This window comes from Capra hircus, chromosome 8 (genome assembly GCF_001704415.2).
Source record: "Capra hircus breed San Clemente chromosome 8, ASM170441v1, whole genome shotgun sequence".
In the NCBI taxonomy this organism is placed as follows: Eukaryota; Metazoa; Chordata; class Mammalia; order Artiodactyla; family Bovidae; genus Capra; species Capra hircus.
Genome location: NC_030815.1, coordinates 99,656,107 through 99,674,367, shown reverse-complemented (window position 1 = coordinate 99,674,367; position 18,261 = coordinate 99,656,107). Strand labels below are relative to the sequence as shown.

Here is an 18,261-nt window from a genome sequence, read left to right as displayed (position 1 = left end):
ATCAATCCAAAGGAAATCAGTCCTGAATATTCATTGGAAGGACTGATGCTGAAGCTCAATACTTTGACCACCTGATGCAAAGAGCCAACTCATTGGAAAAGGCACTGATGCTGGGAAAGATTTAAGGCAGGAGGAGAAGGGGGTGACAGAGGATAAGATGGTTGGATGGCATCACCAATCAATGGACATGAGTTTGAGCAAATGCCAGGAGATAGTAAAGGACAGGGAAACCTGGTGTGCTACAGTCCATGGGATTGCAAAGAGTCAGACACAACTAGCAACTGAACAACAACTCCTTTCCCTTTAATGACTGTAAAATTGTTTTCTGTGTCTGTGAGTCTGTTTCTGTTTTGTTCATTTACACCCTTTTTTAGATTCCATATATAAGCAATATCATATGATATTTGTCTTTGTCTGACTTACTTCATTTAGTATGATAATCGCAAGTTGCTGCGAATGGCATTCTTTCCTTCACGGTATTATTTCATTATTTATTAGTAATAATATTGTTAATAATAATGGCATTATTTCGTTCATTTTTTTAGAACTCTTGATACATCTTAACACATGTAATGCATCTTCCCTGCCCAGTATCCTACACTCCTGGGTTTGTATTCTGTCCTCAAAATGTCCTAATCCTCAACTTATGCTGGTGCCCTAACTTCTTTAATTTTGGAGTTCTCATTTGTAAATAGCACCAGAAATTCCTATCTTATAGGTTTGTTTTTAAAAAAATTAATGAATTGATATATATTTATGATATTGCTATCTCCTGATAGCGTAAAATAACCCCAAACCCCTGAATTTTCCACCAGCAGCCTACTGCAACGTTAGAGTTTTTATTTTATCCCAAGAAAGTGTTTATCATACTTTAAGCTGGGGATTTGGTTTCCAAATCCTGATGAAATCTACCCCCAGTTAAGTGAGAAGAACTAAATATGTATAAGCCAGACTGTCTAGGCTACTTTAAAGCCATTAGCCTGAACTAAAGTGAGCCAAGTGGCCTGATTCTACCCGCATATCCTCACATTGGTCTTGGCTCCCAGAGACTTACTACTCAGAGCACCGGAAGCAACAGCAAGGAGGGACATGCCTTTATTACAAATGGCCTTTCAGTGCATGCTTAATTACTCCTCAATATTCTTGAGAAGATCAGGGGTTGCCTAGGAGAGGAGACAGTTTCCACAGTTGTTTGTTATCCTGAGTTCCTCTTTTGCATTTTCTATTAGACAGGAGGTCTGTGGCTTAGAACAAATATCCTTCCTGAGACTGAATTAGCCACCTTCCTCATCTTTTTCACCTCATCCTGCTATTTATCAGTACAAATCAGTGATTAAAATTCAGTGGACATGAGAATCTCCTGGAGAGAGTATGTAAGATACAGATTCATAAGCCAGAAAGCCCAGAAGTTTGCATTTTTAATAAGAATCCAAGCTGATTCCCACATAGGTGGCCTGAAATCTCTGCTTTGATAACCACTTCTGTAAACCAACCGGCAGCTCACTGTTGTCTCTCTACCTACTGTTCCTCTAACCTGGGAGCCATAGTCCTCTGATTCATTCAAGTTTAACAACCTAGTCCAAAGACCACTGTCACTGACAATCCCCTAAGCATAAGTTACACTGACCTCAATTTTCTGCAGTATGGTAACCAGGCCTCTAAGACAGCTGTTTTTAAATTATATGACTGTATTTCTTTGTCTGTCTTTACCCATTTGTTTGAGCAAAGGTACAGCGTTTTCTTCATTTATTTCTTTCCAGTTTCTTGTACACAGTAAGGCATGAATGCATGTTTATTTGATATGTGACTGATTGAATTAATGTTTTTAACTACCTTAGAAGGAAAAGAAAATTTAGAAGAATCCAAAAATTTGATCATGGCCTCTGGCAAGTTTTTAAGTGGTATTATGGCCAGAAAGTGGCCTTTTAAAAGCTAGTTCATGAAAACTCATCTAAAAGTTAGCCTTGTACAAAATGGAAACTGATGAGCGTCCTGGCTCCAATCGAGCCCTTGTTGTATGAGGCACTGCAGAACATCTCTAGTTATCTAATTTATCCCCATAAAATTCCCAAAGCAAAATTAGTTATAAACATTTTTATTTAAATATTCAAAGCATGCACTTTTAAAAGAGACAATTATCCTTCAGTCTTACATATTCCAAAAGAAGAGGGTCACTGCTTATAGTCTTGAAAAGAGGGAAACTAATGTGAAAGCTTGAATTTCATAAACCCCGTCAAGCTGTGTAAGTGGAGTTATCTTTAGGTTAGAGACAATATTTATTCCTTTACTCATTTTTCAAATACTTATTGAGAGCCCATTGCCCCAGGCCCTGTTCTAGGCACTGATGAAACAGCCATGATGGAATCTGTATTCCTGCAGATCGTGATCTTTAAAGTGATAGGCTGTAAATAATCCGCATCCACTTCTCTTCTTATCTGATAAGCTAAGCATCCTGCATTGAAATTCTTATATCTCTTTGGTGAGGTATAAGAAGACAAGACTTCGTGCCTTGAGTATAAAATACCTCAGCTTCAACATATTAATCAGAAGGCAAAACCTTTGATCTTGTACATCTAATTTTTCTACAGAGCAGCAGGTGATGCTTTTAGTTTCTGGTATCTTTTAGATTTAATGTAGTTAAAAAGGTTACCTTTGTGTATTTTATCTTTCTTCTTTAAGTCCTAGAAGTGAGACTATGCTCTCTCCTCTCCACTGGCTGAGTTAGTATCGAAAGCTTATTTTTTGTTTGTTTATTTTCCTATAGAAATCTCATGTGGTCCACCAACTCATGTAGAGAATGCAATTGCCCGAGGCGTACATTATCAGTATGGGGATATGATCACCTACTCCTGTTACAGTGGATACATGTTGGAGGGTTCCCTGAGGAGTGTTTGTCTAGAGAATGGAACCTGGACGTCACCTCCTGTCTGCAGAGGTAAGGAGATATTTGAATGGTTAGTTACTAGTGAAGCTGTAGGAAAATGTATATGGAAGCCTGATATGGCCAACAACTAGTAGGCATGCTATTTTATCTTTCCTTGGCTTTCAGTTTTCTCTTATCATGTGTGTTACTTTCCTTAACTTTACAAGTTGGAGTTTTGAAAGCTTGCACATAGACCTTTGGCCCAGTACCTGGCCCCTTCCTGAGTACATGGCTCCTTAAGCAAGTCTTCTCTCCAGATCTTAGGAGTGTTCTCCAGTCGCTAGGCAGGGCTATGTCATGACTGGGTCATGAGGTCAACCTCCTGAACACTCAGGTGTTTCAGTACAGATACCAGTTCTAACCAGCCATCCTTAGCAGACCCCTGTGCCCCATAAGGAATGAGGCCCCATATGGGATCCTATCATGACTAATATAGTAAATTTTTACATCTTTTAAGGAGCTTCCACATTGTTCTCTATTGTGGCTGTGTCTGTTTACATTCCTACCAGCAAGATAGGAGGGTTTCCTTTTCTCCACACCCTCTCCAGCATTTATTATTTTAGACTTTTTGATGATGGTCATTCTGACCAATATGATACCTCATTATAGTTTTGATTTGCATTTTTCTAATAACTGGTGATAATGAGCATCTTTTCATGTGCCTGTTAGCTCATAGGTTGTAAGAAAATATGCAGACTCCTCTCGAGAGGGGTGCTGAGGAGCTACCTCCTCAAGAAGTAGCTCAAGTGTCACTTAAAGTCAGAAGTCAAGTGAGAGTTGTGTGTCTGTTTACTTGTTTGCGTCTTCACTTCTTTAAGAGAATGGGGATCACTGGCATCACCAGAGAGCTATTAGCCATCAAAGGCTTCCTTTAAGGGAATTTTCAAATCTCCTAGAAAGGCATTTCCACTGGTCCAGATCAACGAAGACAATCTTTTATATAAACCACTTTGTTCTCTTTTGCCCTGAATCCCCAAACTACTAAAACATTTAATAGTTATAATCTCAGAACTACCCAAACTTGTTTATGTCCCTCCTGAGCCCCTCACGTTCATCCCCAGCCAAATCTTGAAACTGGGTTTCGTTTCTCTTCCTTAAGACTTCATTCAAGGAAATACTCTGAAATGTAAATGATCAATCCTATTTTCTGACAACCAGCCTTGCCTTCCTGAATTCCCCAGACTTATGACCCATCCTGCTTGTTTTCCAGCTGTCTGTCGATTCCCATGTCAGAATGGAGGGATCTGCCAGCGCCCAAATGCTTGTTCCTGTCCAGATGGCTGGATGGGTCGCCTCTGTGAAGAGCGTGAGTCTGTCCTTATATCTTACAAATTGTGTCCTGAGATTTTACTTTGAGTTCCGATGGTTTGCCTGGAAGCTGCCAACTTAGGGGTGTTACTAGGAACTGGCTTTACTGGTGGCAGGAATTTTCTTGCTTAAATCCCGTAACAGACCAGACAAAGGGCTGAGAGCTGATCTATGTATGTCATTTAGTTGCAGAAGATCTAGAATATTACAGACCTTGAAAATACAGTTATCAAGATCCATCTAAGGCCATCTCCACCTGCCTACTGGCACAGATTTCCAGGAACCTTCTTGGGGAGGAGCTTATAATAAAGAGTTTCCCAACCTTGGTCTCCCTTTATCTCAAGTCCATTTATCTTCTGTGCTGCTTCTTGCTACAGTTAGTATAAATTCATGGCATTGCATAAAATTATACTTTACAGGTAAGATAGGGAGCCCATCATTCATTAAGGGTAGCTCTTTCCAATTAAAAAAAATAAATTGGTACTCCAGTAGCTATATAATGCTTGATACTTTAATATAGAATTTCAGTCCTCAGGAAAAAATACATTTAAATTTGAGTTTCCAGGAGAATGTGAAAAAGTGGCTTTAATTTTTTTTAATGTCTAAACTATACTTTGTTTCAAAATCTTTAAAAATATTTTTACACATGGATAAAATTATTGGGCATCTATTAATCTCATTGAGTCATTAATATGATGGCCATTGGTCTTTATCGGTTTTTTCTAAGGCCAGACATTTTATTAGAAATTCCAAAACTTTTTAAAGTGTAAGTATTTCAACTAATCTAGAAAGGAAAATATACAGTGGAAATCAGTTAAGCCTGCTAATAGCTCACCAAAGCAAGTGTTCTCGCAGTCATTCAGAAAGAAGAGAATTTTTCCTTCTTCTCCCCAGTCCTGCCTTCCTACTTAGGGCTTCCACATGTGACCTGCTAGAACGCCAAGGATCATGACAGGCCTGGCTTAGTTCGCTGAACATGTGCCTGTAGTGCATTAGATCAGGGCCTCCCAGGCTTTCCTGTGCTTGCAGACAACCTGGGAGAGAGTCAGTGCAGGTTCTGATTTGGTAGATGCAAGACAGGACCTGAGATTCTGCATTTCCAACTAAGTCCTGTGTCAGTGTTTTGGTCTTGAGAACAATGCTTTGAATACGAAGTCAGTAAACAGTCTCACTTCTTTTAAACAGATAACACCTCTTTACAGAGCTCAGTGATTTCTAGTAGGAGAAATGATTGCCATGGAGAATGTCAGGGAGGCCAGATTCAGTCACCATTAGGCCTCAGCTCCAAGGAAATAAAGGATGGCAGCTACTAAAGTGTTGCCCACACCAGCCCATGGAAGAGCTTATCTGACTGCCATCTTCATATTTAATTATAGCCAAAAAGAGAACCTCAAGGCAGCCAAACCCTCTTAGAGCATTTTATGTAATTTGTAATGGAAATTTGAAACGATAATGAATAAAAAAACATTCTGCTTATTTTGTGAAGAGAAAGCAGAGCACTTAGCAGGCATCGATTTCGGTGTGTCCTCTTGGAAAGAGTGCATTTGGCATTGGAGTCACGAGGCTTCACGAGGCTAAGGGTCGAGAATGACTCTCTGGATTGTGTTTTCCCAATAATACTGATTAATAAACACAGCATATACGGGAAGGTTATCTAGTGGGTCATCTAAGGTTTTACTCCTCCCGGAAAATATCTTTTGAACACTCGATCATGTCTGAGTGTGTGGGTTTTGATCCAGTCCTTTTTGATCTCCTTTCTAGCGATCTGCATTCTTCCGTGTCTGAACGGCGGCCGTTGTGCGGCCCCTTATCAATGCGACTGCTCACCTGGCTGGACAGGGTCCCGCTGTCATACAGGTAGGCGTCCTGTCATAGTTGGTTTTCTTGGTGCCTGGACTCCATGAAACCGTAGAGAACGCCGATGAGTGTGACTCAGATTCAGAGGTGGCAGTAAATCAAAAGGGTATCAGGGTTTCTCACGAATTCCTCAGGATGGTCCCTTGAATGGTGGTCTCAATGCTCAACCTATGTCTACCTCAGAGACACCTCTCAGGGTTGAATGACAAATAAGAGCATCTGAGTTAACTCATTGGTCAGCCTTCTGCATGTCATTTGCTCTGTGTTGCAGAATGTAGACAAAACATAATGTAGAAGTTCAGAAGAATATTTAAATCTCTATGAAGCTAAATCACTAAATTCACAGTAACTATTTAGAAAGAACAGGCTCTAAATAAATGCAATTGAAGTTAAAGTGAAACAACAAGAGATGGTTCCTTATCATGGAAGACAGTGACAAACTGTTGTTGATTTAATTGGTGATAGACATGTCCTCATAGCAACCCATACTCAAATACCTGCCTATCCGCTATACTTTGCTATCTAACTGCTTGATTTTGATCTTTCCCTGCCCTCACTAGATTATATGCCACTGGTGGGCTGGGATATTTATGATCTTTATATTTTCAGTAGCTAGCATAGTGCCCGCATATGACAGGTTTTTCAGTAATTGTCTAAATAATCCCACAGTCTAAAATGATAGATTTTTTTTTTACCTTCTTAATGTCCTAATTGTCAGGCAACTGTTAAAAGCATAGAACTCACTGTATTTATTTTGCGTTAACTCTAACCCTTACTATTCCTCTTGTAAATAATAATTACACCACTTCCTAGTGAGGTTAATTGTAAAACAGAGCAGGCCAACTGACACCAGAGCTTGTCACGAACTCTAAGGCTCAAGTGACTATATAATTTAGCCTCCAAACTGGGAGGTTTGGGAGGATGAGAGGGGCTATTAAGAAGCAAATCAGGGAAATGGGAGTCAAAGTTGCAAAAACCCAAAATCAGATGGGCAGCCACCCCACATAAAGCTGAAAGTAAGCCATCCATGAGTGTAGGAAAGGAAAAATGTAATACTGGAGGCTAAATTTGAAGCTTTTATTTGAAACTCTTTTTTTTTTTTTTTGCATTTCTCCATTTTTATTTTCATCAGAGAAAAGGCAGACTTCAAATGAAATGGTACAGTAGTTGACTCCTGATTGTATTATCACTAGTGCTCTGTTGTAAACCTTGTTGATTTTAGAGTACCATAGATGAGCTTTGGGTGCTGTAGGAACCCATGACATTTCACTCTTACGTTAAAAGTTTGATATGTATGTTTCTTGCTGTATAAGTGGGCTCATAACTTTCACTAAAGTCTCAAAGAAGCCTGTTCAGTTCAGTTGCTCAGTCGTGTCCGACTCTTTGCAACCCCATGAACTGCAGCCTGTAACACCCCTTAAAACCTGATATCGCCATCCCACGTTCTCACTCATTATTTAAACTTTTTATGGAAAACACAGACAACTTAGATTCCTTTAATGCCTTACATTGGTTATGACTCTGTTGGTTATAGAGGAAAGGAACCAATTTGAAATACCTCAAGAAAAATTGGGAAAAACAAAATGAAATAAAAATAAAAGAAAAAGTAGGGCTAGAGCAAAAGGTGTTTAAAAGTCTTAAAGTAATGTTTGGTATTGCTTTATCACAAATCAACCTTGATTTTTTTAAAAATGTTTTGTGTGTTTATTATTTTGCTATGCTGGGTGTTTGTCACTGTGCGGGCCTTCCTCTAGTTGCCGCAAGTGGGGGCTACACTCTGGTTGCACTGCTCTAGCTTCTCAGTGAAGTGGCTTCTCTTGTTGCAGACCACAGGCTCTAGTGGTCCACTTGGGCTTCAGTAGTTGCAGCTCCCAGGCTCTGAAGCATGGCTCAGTAGTTGTGGCACACAGACTTAGCTGCCCCTAGGCACGTGGGATCTTCCCGCATCAGGGGTGGAACCCATGTCTCCTGCATTGGCAGGTAGATTGTTTATCACTGAGCCTGCAGGGGAGCCCCCAACCTTGATATTTATCTATATTTCTCATGCATACAAAGTTGAACCTACCTGCAAACCAGCTTTGCCCTTTCCCAGGCATCTTATCTCTGTAGGTGTTGGCAGCACGCTTCCAGATGGAGACACTCTCAAGTCGCCCTCCCCCTTCATCTGCCAGTCTCAGCACTCCTTTCTGTTCCTTCCCACTCCGTATCTCTTGCATCCTACTCTATCTCCACTGTCACCAACTAGTAGAAGACCTTCCCTTTGGATCACTGCCAGAGTCTACTGCTTAACCTTCACATTTCTATTTCCAAAATAACACCATTACACACAGCTCTGGGGATATCTTTGCCCTGTTTAAGAACCTGAGATGGTTGCTTGTTGTCTCCACATCCAGCCCAGATTCTGCCTCCTGAGGCGCTGCGTGGACTGGAACCAGCACACCTGATGCACTCACTTCCCTTCCTGCCAATCACATCTTGTCCCCTGCAGACATGGCTACTGCCTATTCAAACTCACCTCCAAAGCCCTGCCCAAGTTTCCTCTTATCCCTAAACTTGCTGTCTACCACGAAAATCTGTTTCCTAACATTCGATCTCTAGATATTGCACAGTTAGCTAGAACCATGCCATTTAAGGATCTTCCTTGGTCACTCAACAGTAAAGAATCTATCTGTGATCAGGAGACACAGGTTCAATCCCTGAATCAGGAAGATCCGCTGGAGGAGGAAATGGCAACCTACTCCAATATTCTTGCCTGGAAAATTCCATGGACAGAGCCCAGCGGGCTAAAGTCTATAGGGTCACACAGAGTCAGAGACGACTGAGGGACTAAACACACACACACACATGCCATTTAAAGCTCAATTGATCTGACTTATTTGTATTTCTTTTAGTTCCTTAGCTCCCTGACATTAAGCACCTTACTGACATGAGCCATATGGTCTTTATGTTATTCAATTTTGCTGCAGCTACCTCAACAAAGATCCCACTTCTATCCATTAGGTATTAAACATACAAAAGGTTATAAAACAGGAGCTCTTGCTCTCCAGAATCCAGCCTAGAAAAGAAGAAGGGATGTAGAATGGCCTATAGCAGAATGGCCTATAAATATGTGACTGGAGGCTGATTGAACTCTCTACATGATCAATGGTAAAATGAGTAAACCACGCAAATGTAAAGTGAGGTCGCTCAGTTGTCGGCCCAGGGATCGAACCTGGGTCATCCCGCATTGCAGGCAGGCACTTTATGGTCTGAGCCACCAGGAAAGTCCAGTAGATGTTCAGAAAAGGCTTCATAAGCATAGAATCAAAGGAAGAGCAAGAGGAGTCCCCAGGTGGAGCTCATTCCAGACAAAGGCATAGACGTGTAACACAAACTTGATCAGCTAACTAGAGCCAGAGCAGAAGCCATAGAGGCGGTGGAGGGGTATGACCGGAAGTGAAGTATAAGGCTGGGCAGAGCCAGATTAGGAAGTGCCATGCATACTTAATTATGCCTTCTAAGCCACAGAAGCTGTTAAAGGGACTTAAGCAGGAAAATCATGTGATTAGATTTTCTTTTAGAAAAATTATTTTGGGAACAGTACAGAAAAGGGCAGAAAGCAAGACTTAGGAATAGACTTGTTAGAGACTTATCCCAGCCTGAATTGGCAAGAGGTAAAGAATCTACCTGCAGTGCAGGAAACCTGGGTTCGATTCCTGGGTCGGGAAGATCCTCTGAAGGCATGGGCAGCCCACTCCAGTCTTCTTGCCTGGAGAATCCCATAGACAGGAGCCTGGCGGGCTACAATCCACAGGGCCCTAAAGAGTAGGACATGATTGAGTGACTAACACTTTCACATTCAATGCCGTCTAGAGAAATGGTGACCAAAAAGGATATATTTGAGAGAAGATAGATGAATCAGCACTGCCTGGCTATAGATTTATTGTGGAAATAAAGGTCTAAGGAGAGTCAAGGTTGGTATTTCCAGTTTAGGCTTCTGAGTGGAAGATGGTGCCATTTACTGAAACAGAGAACCCAAAAGGAAGAGCCCTGAAGGTACAGATAAGGAGTTAATTAAGTACGGGCTGAGTTTGAAGATACAGATAAAAAGTTAATGACAACCCACTCCAGTATCCTTGCCTGGAAAATCTCATGGACAGAGGAGCCTGGAGGGCTGCGGTTCATGGGGTCTCAAAGAGTCGGGCACGACTGAGCGACTAACACACTTAACACTAAGGACAGTTGAGGTTGAAGGTACAGATAAGGAGTTAAGAAAATAAATTCTGTGAAAGAGGAACTGGGAACCCATTCCATTATTCTTACCTGAAAAGTTCCAGGGACAGAGAGGAGCCTGGCAGACTGCAGTCCATGAGGTCACAAAGAGTTGAACATGACTGAGCACGCATGCACACATGCACAAAAACACACTGAGTTTGGAACATACAAGGGAGAGGGCTGACAGGCAACTGGATGATGTCTTTTCCCAGAAGATACACTATATTGAAGATAGATATTAGTCATCACTGGAAAACTTTTGTGGAGGAAAAGAAAAGAAGTCTGTGCAGAAGGTGGCATGAGAAGGTGCCCAGAACGGAACATTGGTATCACCCATGTTACAAGGAAGGAGGAAGGTGTTAGGCTGTTACATGGAGAAGTGAAAAATAATAATTAAAAAAAATTATTGGTACAGTCAATTACTGCTGAATCATTATGCTCTTGAAAAGGAGTGATTTTTTAATATTAGCAAGCAGTTGTGGAGACTCAGTTGTAGATTATTGAGTTTTATTTTTGCCCTTCTTGACCCTGCTTCATTTCATAATTTCCTTTTTGTTATATTGCAAATATGTGCATTTTGTTGGCTTGCTTGTCAAGAAAGCTCGCCAAGAGCAAAGACTGGTGTTTTCATTCTTGTCCTTTCTCAGTGCTTATCAAGTGCCTGCATTGCCGATGTTTTCCCAATATTTTATGAATGAGTGATAAAGAAGTGACATTTCTTTATCTCTCACCAAAGATGAGTTTTTCATCTGGGGAAGCCTGCATTTCCAAGCTATAATGAGACTGAAATGTTCCTCATTTCCAACTTTCTCTGAACAGGCATCTTATTTATTTCTTTGATTTGTTAAACTGGCTGGTCTTCATCTATTTTTAGTGTCCTTAGGTTTTTTTTAACAAGTAGATTCATGGAGAAGAAGAGTTTGACCCTGAGACTATGGACCTGTGAGAAAGATGACTGTATAGTCAATCTCTCAGTTCTCACTCAGGGTTACATCAGTAGCTCATTTTTAACTCAACCCCAGGCTCTGTAATTCCAATTAAAGTTGGTAAAAGCCATGAAATACATTTCCTAACAAGCACAAAGGGCTTTTGAATCATTTGTTATGTTAGCCAGTCTATGTGCCTGATCTAGCATCCTAAGAATTAACATCTGATATAACGACTTCATCAGTCATAGAGTTCATTGCTGGCTCTCTCAAGAGCTTGACAGTCTCATTGAGCATATGAATACTTTTCAGTTCAAAACAGTGTCAAATTAGTTACTTAAATAAGGATTAAAGAAGAGAAAAATTAGTGGACTCGGAGTTATCAGCAAAGGTTTCAGTATGCAGGTAGAACTTAAGCTGGGATTTAAATATAAAGATCAATTCTTGCTTGGAAGTACAGAGGGAGGTGATACCACATTATGATGTGAGATTGAGCCAACTGGCAGGATGCAGTCCATGCGGAATGGTGGCAGCTGGAGCAGAAAGCAGAGTCAAATCTTATTCTGCGTGTCTTCATGCGCATCTTCATGATTGCTTAGTATTCCTTAAGTAAATGCATGAATTTTTCATCCCAGCTGTCTGCCAGTCTCCCTGCTTAAATGGTGGAAAATGCGTAAGACCAAACCGATGCCATTGTCTCTCGGCATGGACAGGACGTGACTGTTCCAGGTAAGACAACCCCAAACCGCTGTTTATCTACAGCATGAGAAGACTGAAATTCAAGTTAAGTTGCCCCAAGAGCCAGAAGATATCTCTGGTTTGAAGGTAAGCATTTTGTATCCAGAAATATCCATTTTGAGATTTGAACTAAAGCCAAATGAAGAAGTATTGCTTAATATTTGACAGATACAACAATGATTCCTCAAAAACACACATTTATTACAGCACAAATACCAAAATTGAAACAACGCAATTTTAGAGGATTAGCATAGCCTCTGCATGAGGACATGCAAATTTATGAAGTTTTTTGACAAAGAAAAAGGGGTTAATTAAACAAGTTAATGCCTTCTTGAATGGTAGATTGCACCCTTCATAAGGAAGGATGCAAATAAATGATAAACTCAATATGTTTTACTGATGTCCATTTGCATCCCTATTTATAATAAAAATAATATTGAAATTGATGATAAGGAACATTTATTTTTAAAGGTCAAAATTTTGGTCCATATTTTTTACAGTATATATAGTCCGTATTTAATGGACTAGAAGAAAATTTATGTAAAAATGTGTTCTAGCAATTGGTTTCTCATTTGTAAGCAGATAAATATCATAGTTGAGAAAAGATTATCCCAAAATAAAGGGGAAATAGTTTGAAAGTTTAAATATCATAAACTTTTTATTGAAGTGTAATGGCCACACAACATTATACTAGTTTAGTATATTAGTATAACATGGTGATTCAATATTTCTATGTGTACATATTGTGCAGTGATCATCCAGTATAGTTAACTATGTAAGTCCATGTATGTAGTTATAAAAATTTTTTTTCTTGAAATGAGACCTTTTAAGATCTACTGCTCTTAGCAAATTTCACATGTGCAGTGGCTCAGAGGTTAAAGCATCTGCCTGCAATGCAGGAGACCTGGGTTTGATCCCTCGGTCAGGAAGTTCCCCTGGAGAATAAATTGGCAACCCGCTCCAGTATTTGATGGAGGAGCCTGGTGGGCTACAGTTCACGGGATCGCAAAGAGTCGGACACGACTGAGTGACTTCACTCGTGTTATATATACTATTCCCATGACTTATTTATTTTATAACTGGAAATTTGTGCCTTTTGACTCCTTTCACCCATTTTGCCCAACCCCGCCCCCCACCCACCTCTACCTCTGGCTGACCACCAATCTGTTCTCTGTAAGTCTGGTTCTGGTTTTTGTTTTAGATTCTACATATAAGCAAAATCATACGGTATCTGTCTTTCTCTTTCTGACTCATTTCACTTAGCCTAATGACCTCAAAGTCCATCCATTTGTCACAGTTGACAAGATTTCATTCTTTTTATGGCTTAATAATGTTCCATTGTGAGGTGTGTGTGTGTGTGTGGTTTATAAAGAAAATTTTCTTTATCTGCTCATTCATCGATGGGCACAGATTGTTTCCATGTCTTGGCTATTGTAAATAATGCCAAAATGAACATAGGAGTGCAGACATCTTTTCCAATTAATGTTTTCATTTTCTTCGGATAAATACCCAGAGAGTTGCTGGATCACATGGTAGTTTTATTTTAAATCTTTTGAGGAAACTCCATATTTTCTACAGTGGCTGCACCAATTTATACTCCCACTAATAGTGCACAAAATTTCCTTTTCTGTACATCTTCAACAATGCTTGTTATTTCTTGCCTTTCAGATAATAGCAATTCTAACAGGTTTGAGATGGCATCTCATTGAGTTTTAATTTGTATTTCCTGATGGTTAGTGATGCTGAGCATCTTCTCATATAAGCTTTAAGTTCTTTATGTAGTTTGAACATTAACTCATAGGATATATGGTTTGCAAATACTTTCTTCTATTCAGTAAGGTTGTCTTTTCATTTTGCTGATGCTTTTCTTTGTGGTGCAGAAACTTTGGGTTTGATGTGGTCCCACTTGTTAATTTTTGCTTTTGTTGCCTTTGCTTTGATGGGAAATTAAAAAAAAAAAAAAAAAAAGCCAAGGCTGATGTCAAGGAGCCTATGGCCTCTGTTTTTCTCCTAGGAGAAAGAAGAACTTATGGTAACTTATTTTACCATAAGTTAGTGAAAGTGAAGTCGCTCAGTTGTGTCTGACTCTTAGCAACCCCAAGGACTGCAGCCTACCAGGCTCCTCCACCCATGGGATTTTCCAGGCAAGAGTACTGGAATGGGTCACCGTTGCCTTCTCCAACACAAAACAATGTTACATCTTTAGAATGATCAATAAATCATCTTTCCAGCTTAACATGCAGCTGAAATGAAAAAAGAATGACAGGCTAGGGACAGAATACTGTGAATTTTGTACTGCTGGACTTGTCACTCATGAAATGATCATTAGCTAATGGTCACTAAATTTACATATTCAGGAAATTATATATAGAATACTGCAAAAACACAGTGGAAGACTGAAGTTTGCCCATTTCAGCTTAGGAAATCCCTTCACTCCCAAGCGTGTTGTCCTTTCAACTCCAAAGTTTACTGCTGTTACTGTTTCTCCTCCTTTTTTGACCATATATATGTGGATTTATTTCTGGGTTCTCTATTCTGTTTCATTAATGTGTGGTCTGTTTTTTATGCCAATACCATATCATTTTGATTACATACTGCATCATACCATTGATAAAATATTTTCAATATTATAACATTGTCCTCATAAATATTGCAGTGTTGGAATATTACAACTATTTAAAATTTTTAATATACATCATTATAATTACATCACTTAGATTTGTATTATGTACATTTACTTCTATAGTATAGGAATCATTGAAAAAATGGGTATTTCCATATTCATTTTTTAAAGTGAAAAATTCAGTTAACTGAAAAGAGTAATTCTTTTTTCATGTCCTTTTACTTAATTTTGATTGGACTATTAAAGTCAACGTGCCAAGATAAAAATCTATTTAAATACAAACTTAATTATTGAAAATATCTGTTTCATGCTAATGAATTTCTTCATATCAACTCAAGTATATGCATCTCTGCAGAGAGAAAAAAAAAAATGAACCCTGAAGGACAAATTTGGATTGTACAAGTATATTTAGAAGTTTCTAACATAAAAATGATAGTTTTACCTGAGAGCAGAGTTGAAAGAACTTAAGAAAATGAGAATCAAACTGGAGAGGATTTCTGGGGAAATAATGAGAGCAAAGAAAAGAAAAAGCAAAGATAGAAACAATAAGAATGATAGTGACTCAAAAAGGAACAGGAAAGTGTTTGTAACATTCTTATTTTAAGCTTTGTTTCAACTACTTCATCTTACAGATAAATGAAGGCAGCTCAGAGTTTGTGTGGTTCCCTAATATCAAAATACAATTGACCCTTGAACAAAATGAGTTTGAACAGCGTGAGTCCACCTATATATAGGTTTTTTCCCAATAGATCCATAATACAGATCTATACAATCTTCAGTTGGCTGACTCTGTGGATGTGGAACCACAGATAGAGATGACCAACTGATTGTAAAATCATCCACCAATTTTTGACTGCTCAGAGGGTCAGCGCCCCTCACCCCTGCATTATTCAAGAGTCAACTACCCCTATAGGAACTTTTTCTTGACCAGAGGATGTCCAGAAATAACTTACTTTATAAACAATAAAATGCTATTAATAAAGGTAATAAAATCTAGATTTTTTTAATTCAAAAGCTTGATAAAGGAATTTTAAAAAATGATTTCAAATTCAAGAAAAAGTCAACCCAGAAGACCCAGCAGCCCTCATCAAATGCCTTTTCTTATACTGTGATGGGTTTTTCTGGGAGACCTGTATTAGTTAGGACTCTCTTATTACAACTCCAAGTGGCTTAAGCAAAGAAAGGAATCTGTTATCATAATAATGGGACCTCATATGGAACACCATACATGGGTTGGTTGAGCATGAGGGCAAGCAGATGGAGGACTTGAAGACATCTGAAGTCTCTCCCCTCCCATCTCACCTCCTGTCTCCAACATCTTCTCCATTGTCCTGCTGCAGAGCGCTTTCCTCTGCATCTCAGTTCATGTGGAAGGACCCACTGCCCACAGAAATAGTATGCTGACCCATTTTAAAACTGCAGGAGAAGAACTCATTAGTCCAGATTAATTCAAGGGCCCACCATGGATCAGTCAATGGTGATCCTAGGTTGGGTTATTCTAATGTGGAATTCATTTTGCTAAAACTTTTACCATGCCTTTAGGTAAAGGGTGGAAGAAAGGTGGAATATAATTTCCTGAAATGGGATGGAGAGAAAGCTTTTCTGGGAAATCAAAGCAATAAATGTTTACAAATACTTCTTTCTCTTCCACAAGATTGAGTGCCTTAAAGTTTGTCTCCCTCATGCTTAATAAAGACATAAAAACTGATGCTCACGGTAAAGAATCCACTGCCAGTGCAGGGGACCTAAGAGATACGGGTTTGATCCCTGGGTTGGAAGGATCCCCTGGAGGAGGGCATGGCAAACCACTCCGACATTCTTGCTGGGGAAATCCCATGGACAGAGGCGGCTTGCAGACTGCAGTCCATAGGGTCTCACAGAGTCAGACATGACTGAAGCGACTTAGCTGGTTGACAGAGCAATATTCAGGCATCGTGACAGCTGGTGGAGAAGTGCCCTGTGGCATTCATTAAGTCCCTCAGTCTGTACCCTCCTCTACTGATGAATTATTCCCAGATTGTTCAGTCCTCAAGGAAGATACTATGTTTCCTCTGACTGTGCACAGAAAATGGATCCTAAACAAATGCCATCAATAAAAACCATAGACAGTTCATTCTGTAAGTGACCTTTAGGTTCACAAAGTCCAAAGCCCTCGTTCTACAGATGAGCAGATTTTCAGACAGGAAACTAGGGACAGAGCCAGGACTCAAACTCCAGAGTGCTGTGTACGTTAGTACTTTTTCTCTGTGTCCCTTCGTTTTCTCAAGGAATGACCCCCATCCATCCAGACCACATCACAGATGATGCCAGGTATCTGAGACTTTCAGTTGTGTTTTAATCAGCCCCCAAACAGCTGTTCCCCTTTCTTTACTGTTGAATCTTTGTTTTTTGTTCTAGGAAAAGGAGGACTGGGTTTTAACCACCGCACAACCAACCAGCTCTCCTGAAATGCAGGATCATCTCTTCCTGGCAGTCCTGGACATCGCACAATTTACATGAAGACTTTCCAACACGGTGCTGGGTCTCGTCTCATTTCAGTCAACTTGTTACTTTGGGTTGACCTTTTTATTTTGTGTTATAGTCTGTTATTTCTTATGACATACCTTCTTACATGTTTCCATTTTTAAATATGCCTGTATTTTCTATATAAAAATATATTAAATAGATGCTGCTCCATTCTCACAAAATGTACATACTCTGCTGTCTATTGGAAGGTTCCTGGTATACATTTTTATTCAGTTACTTAAAATGATTTTTCAATTAAAATATATTTTGCTACTAAATAATGTTTTTCCAGTAGTGCCATTTTGTGAGGGAAAAAAGATTCGTGGTTGGTGCTACCAGCATGTTATGAGATTACATGCAATGTACTGAGAAATGACATCAAAGGAGACCCCTTCATGCTGGATCCATCATGTCTACAATATATGTAACAGTAAAAGTTTCCTTTTATTTAATTAGAAAGTAACTATTGCACCTACTATCCTCCATGCAGAACACTGTTCTGGTGCTGAGGGCAGACTGACTAATTCCTTCTCCAGCATTTGGAAAGCTGTGGGCATCAACTTAGTGGATGGGGGGGAGGGGAAAACATGACCATGGTTCACAAGCTAAAGTGCTTCACTTCCTTCTCTCAGCTGGAGTAAGAAATGCAAGAACTGGAAGATGAACAGAGAGGCCATTTCTGGGTCATAATCCCACCGCTCAGTGCTTTGGGAGAAAGGAGATTGGAATAACACAACATAAAAGGGGAAAGGAAAAGGCAAATGGGGGAAATTGCCACAATTGTGCTCCTGGCTCCACCTGCCAAAAAAAAAAAAAGAACTGAATTTGCCTAAGGCAGAGCTGGGCTGCCCCTCAATTCCCACTGCTTCCCCCTAACTCCATCACGATCCTTCTACCAAGATAAAGATTTTGTCAGGCTTTGGGGGCTGGCGGGGAGGAAAGCCGCAACACTGCATTTTGTTTAAAATAGGAAAATCACAGTCAATTCATCTCATCCTTTGGGAGAACTGCCTCCACATAAGGCCCGGAGCTCACTGTATCACTGTGAAGAGACGTATGATAAAGATCTTGACTGTCCGAATGGTTCTCTTCACTGTCTCCTCTTTCGCCAGCCATTGACTCGTCTT

The 18,261-nt window shown here is 39.7% G+C and overlaps 1 protein-coding gene across 1 annotated transcript in view; it reads left to right on the top strand.

Annotated features, from left to right (window-relative positions):
• Positions 1-17,246, top strand: part of SVEP1 (sushi, von Willebrand factor type A, EGF and pentraxin domain containing 1) — a 210,261-nt gene extending 193,015 nt beyond the window's left edge. The window contains 5 exon segments of the mRNA XM_013966263.2: positions 2,765-2,935; positions 4,134-4,229; positions 5,993-6,088; positions 11,904-11,997; positions 17,027-17,246. Coding sequence (XP_013821717.2) covers positions 2,765-2,935; positions 4,134-4,229; positions 5,993-6,088; positions 11,904-11,997; positions 17,027-17,048 — 479 coding nt within the window. The 3' untranslated portion in view covers positions 17,049-17,246.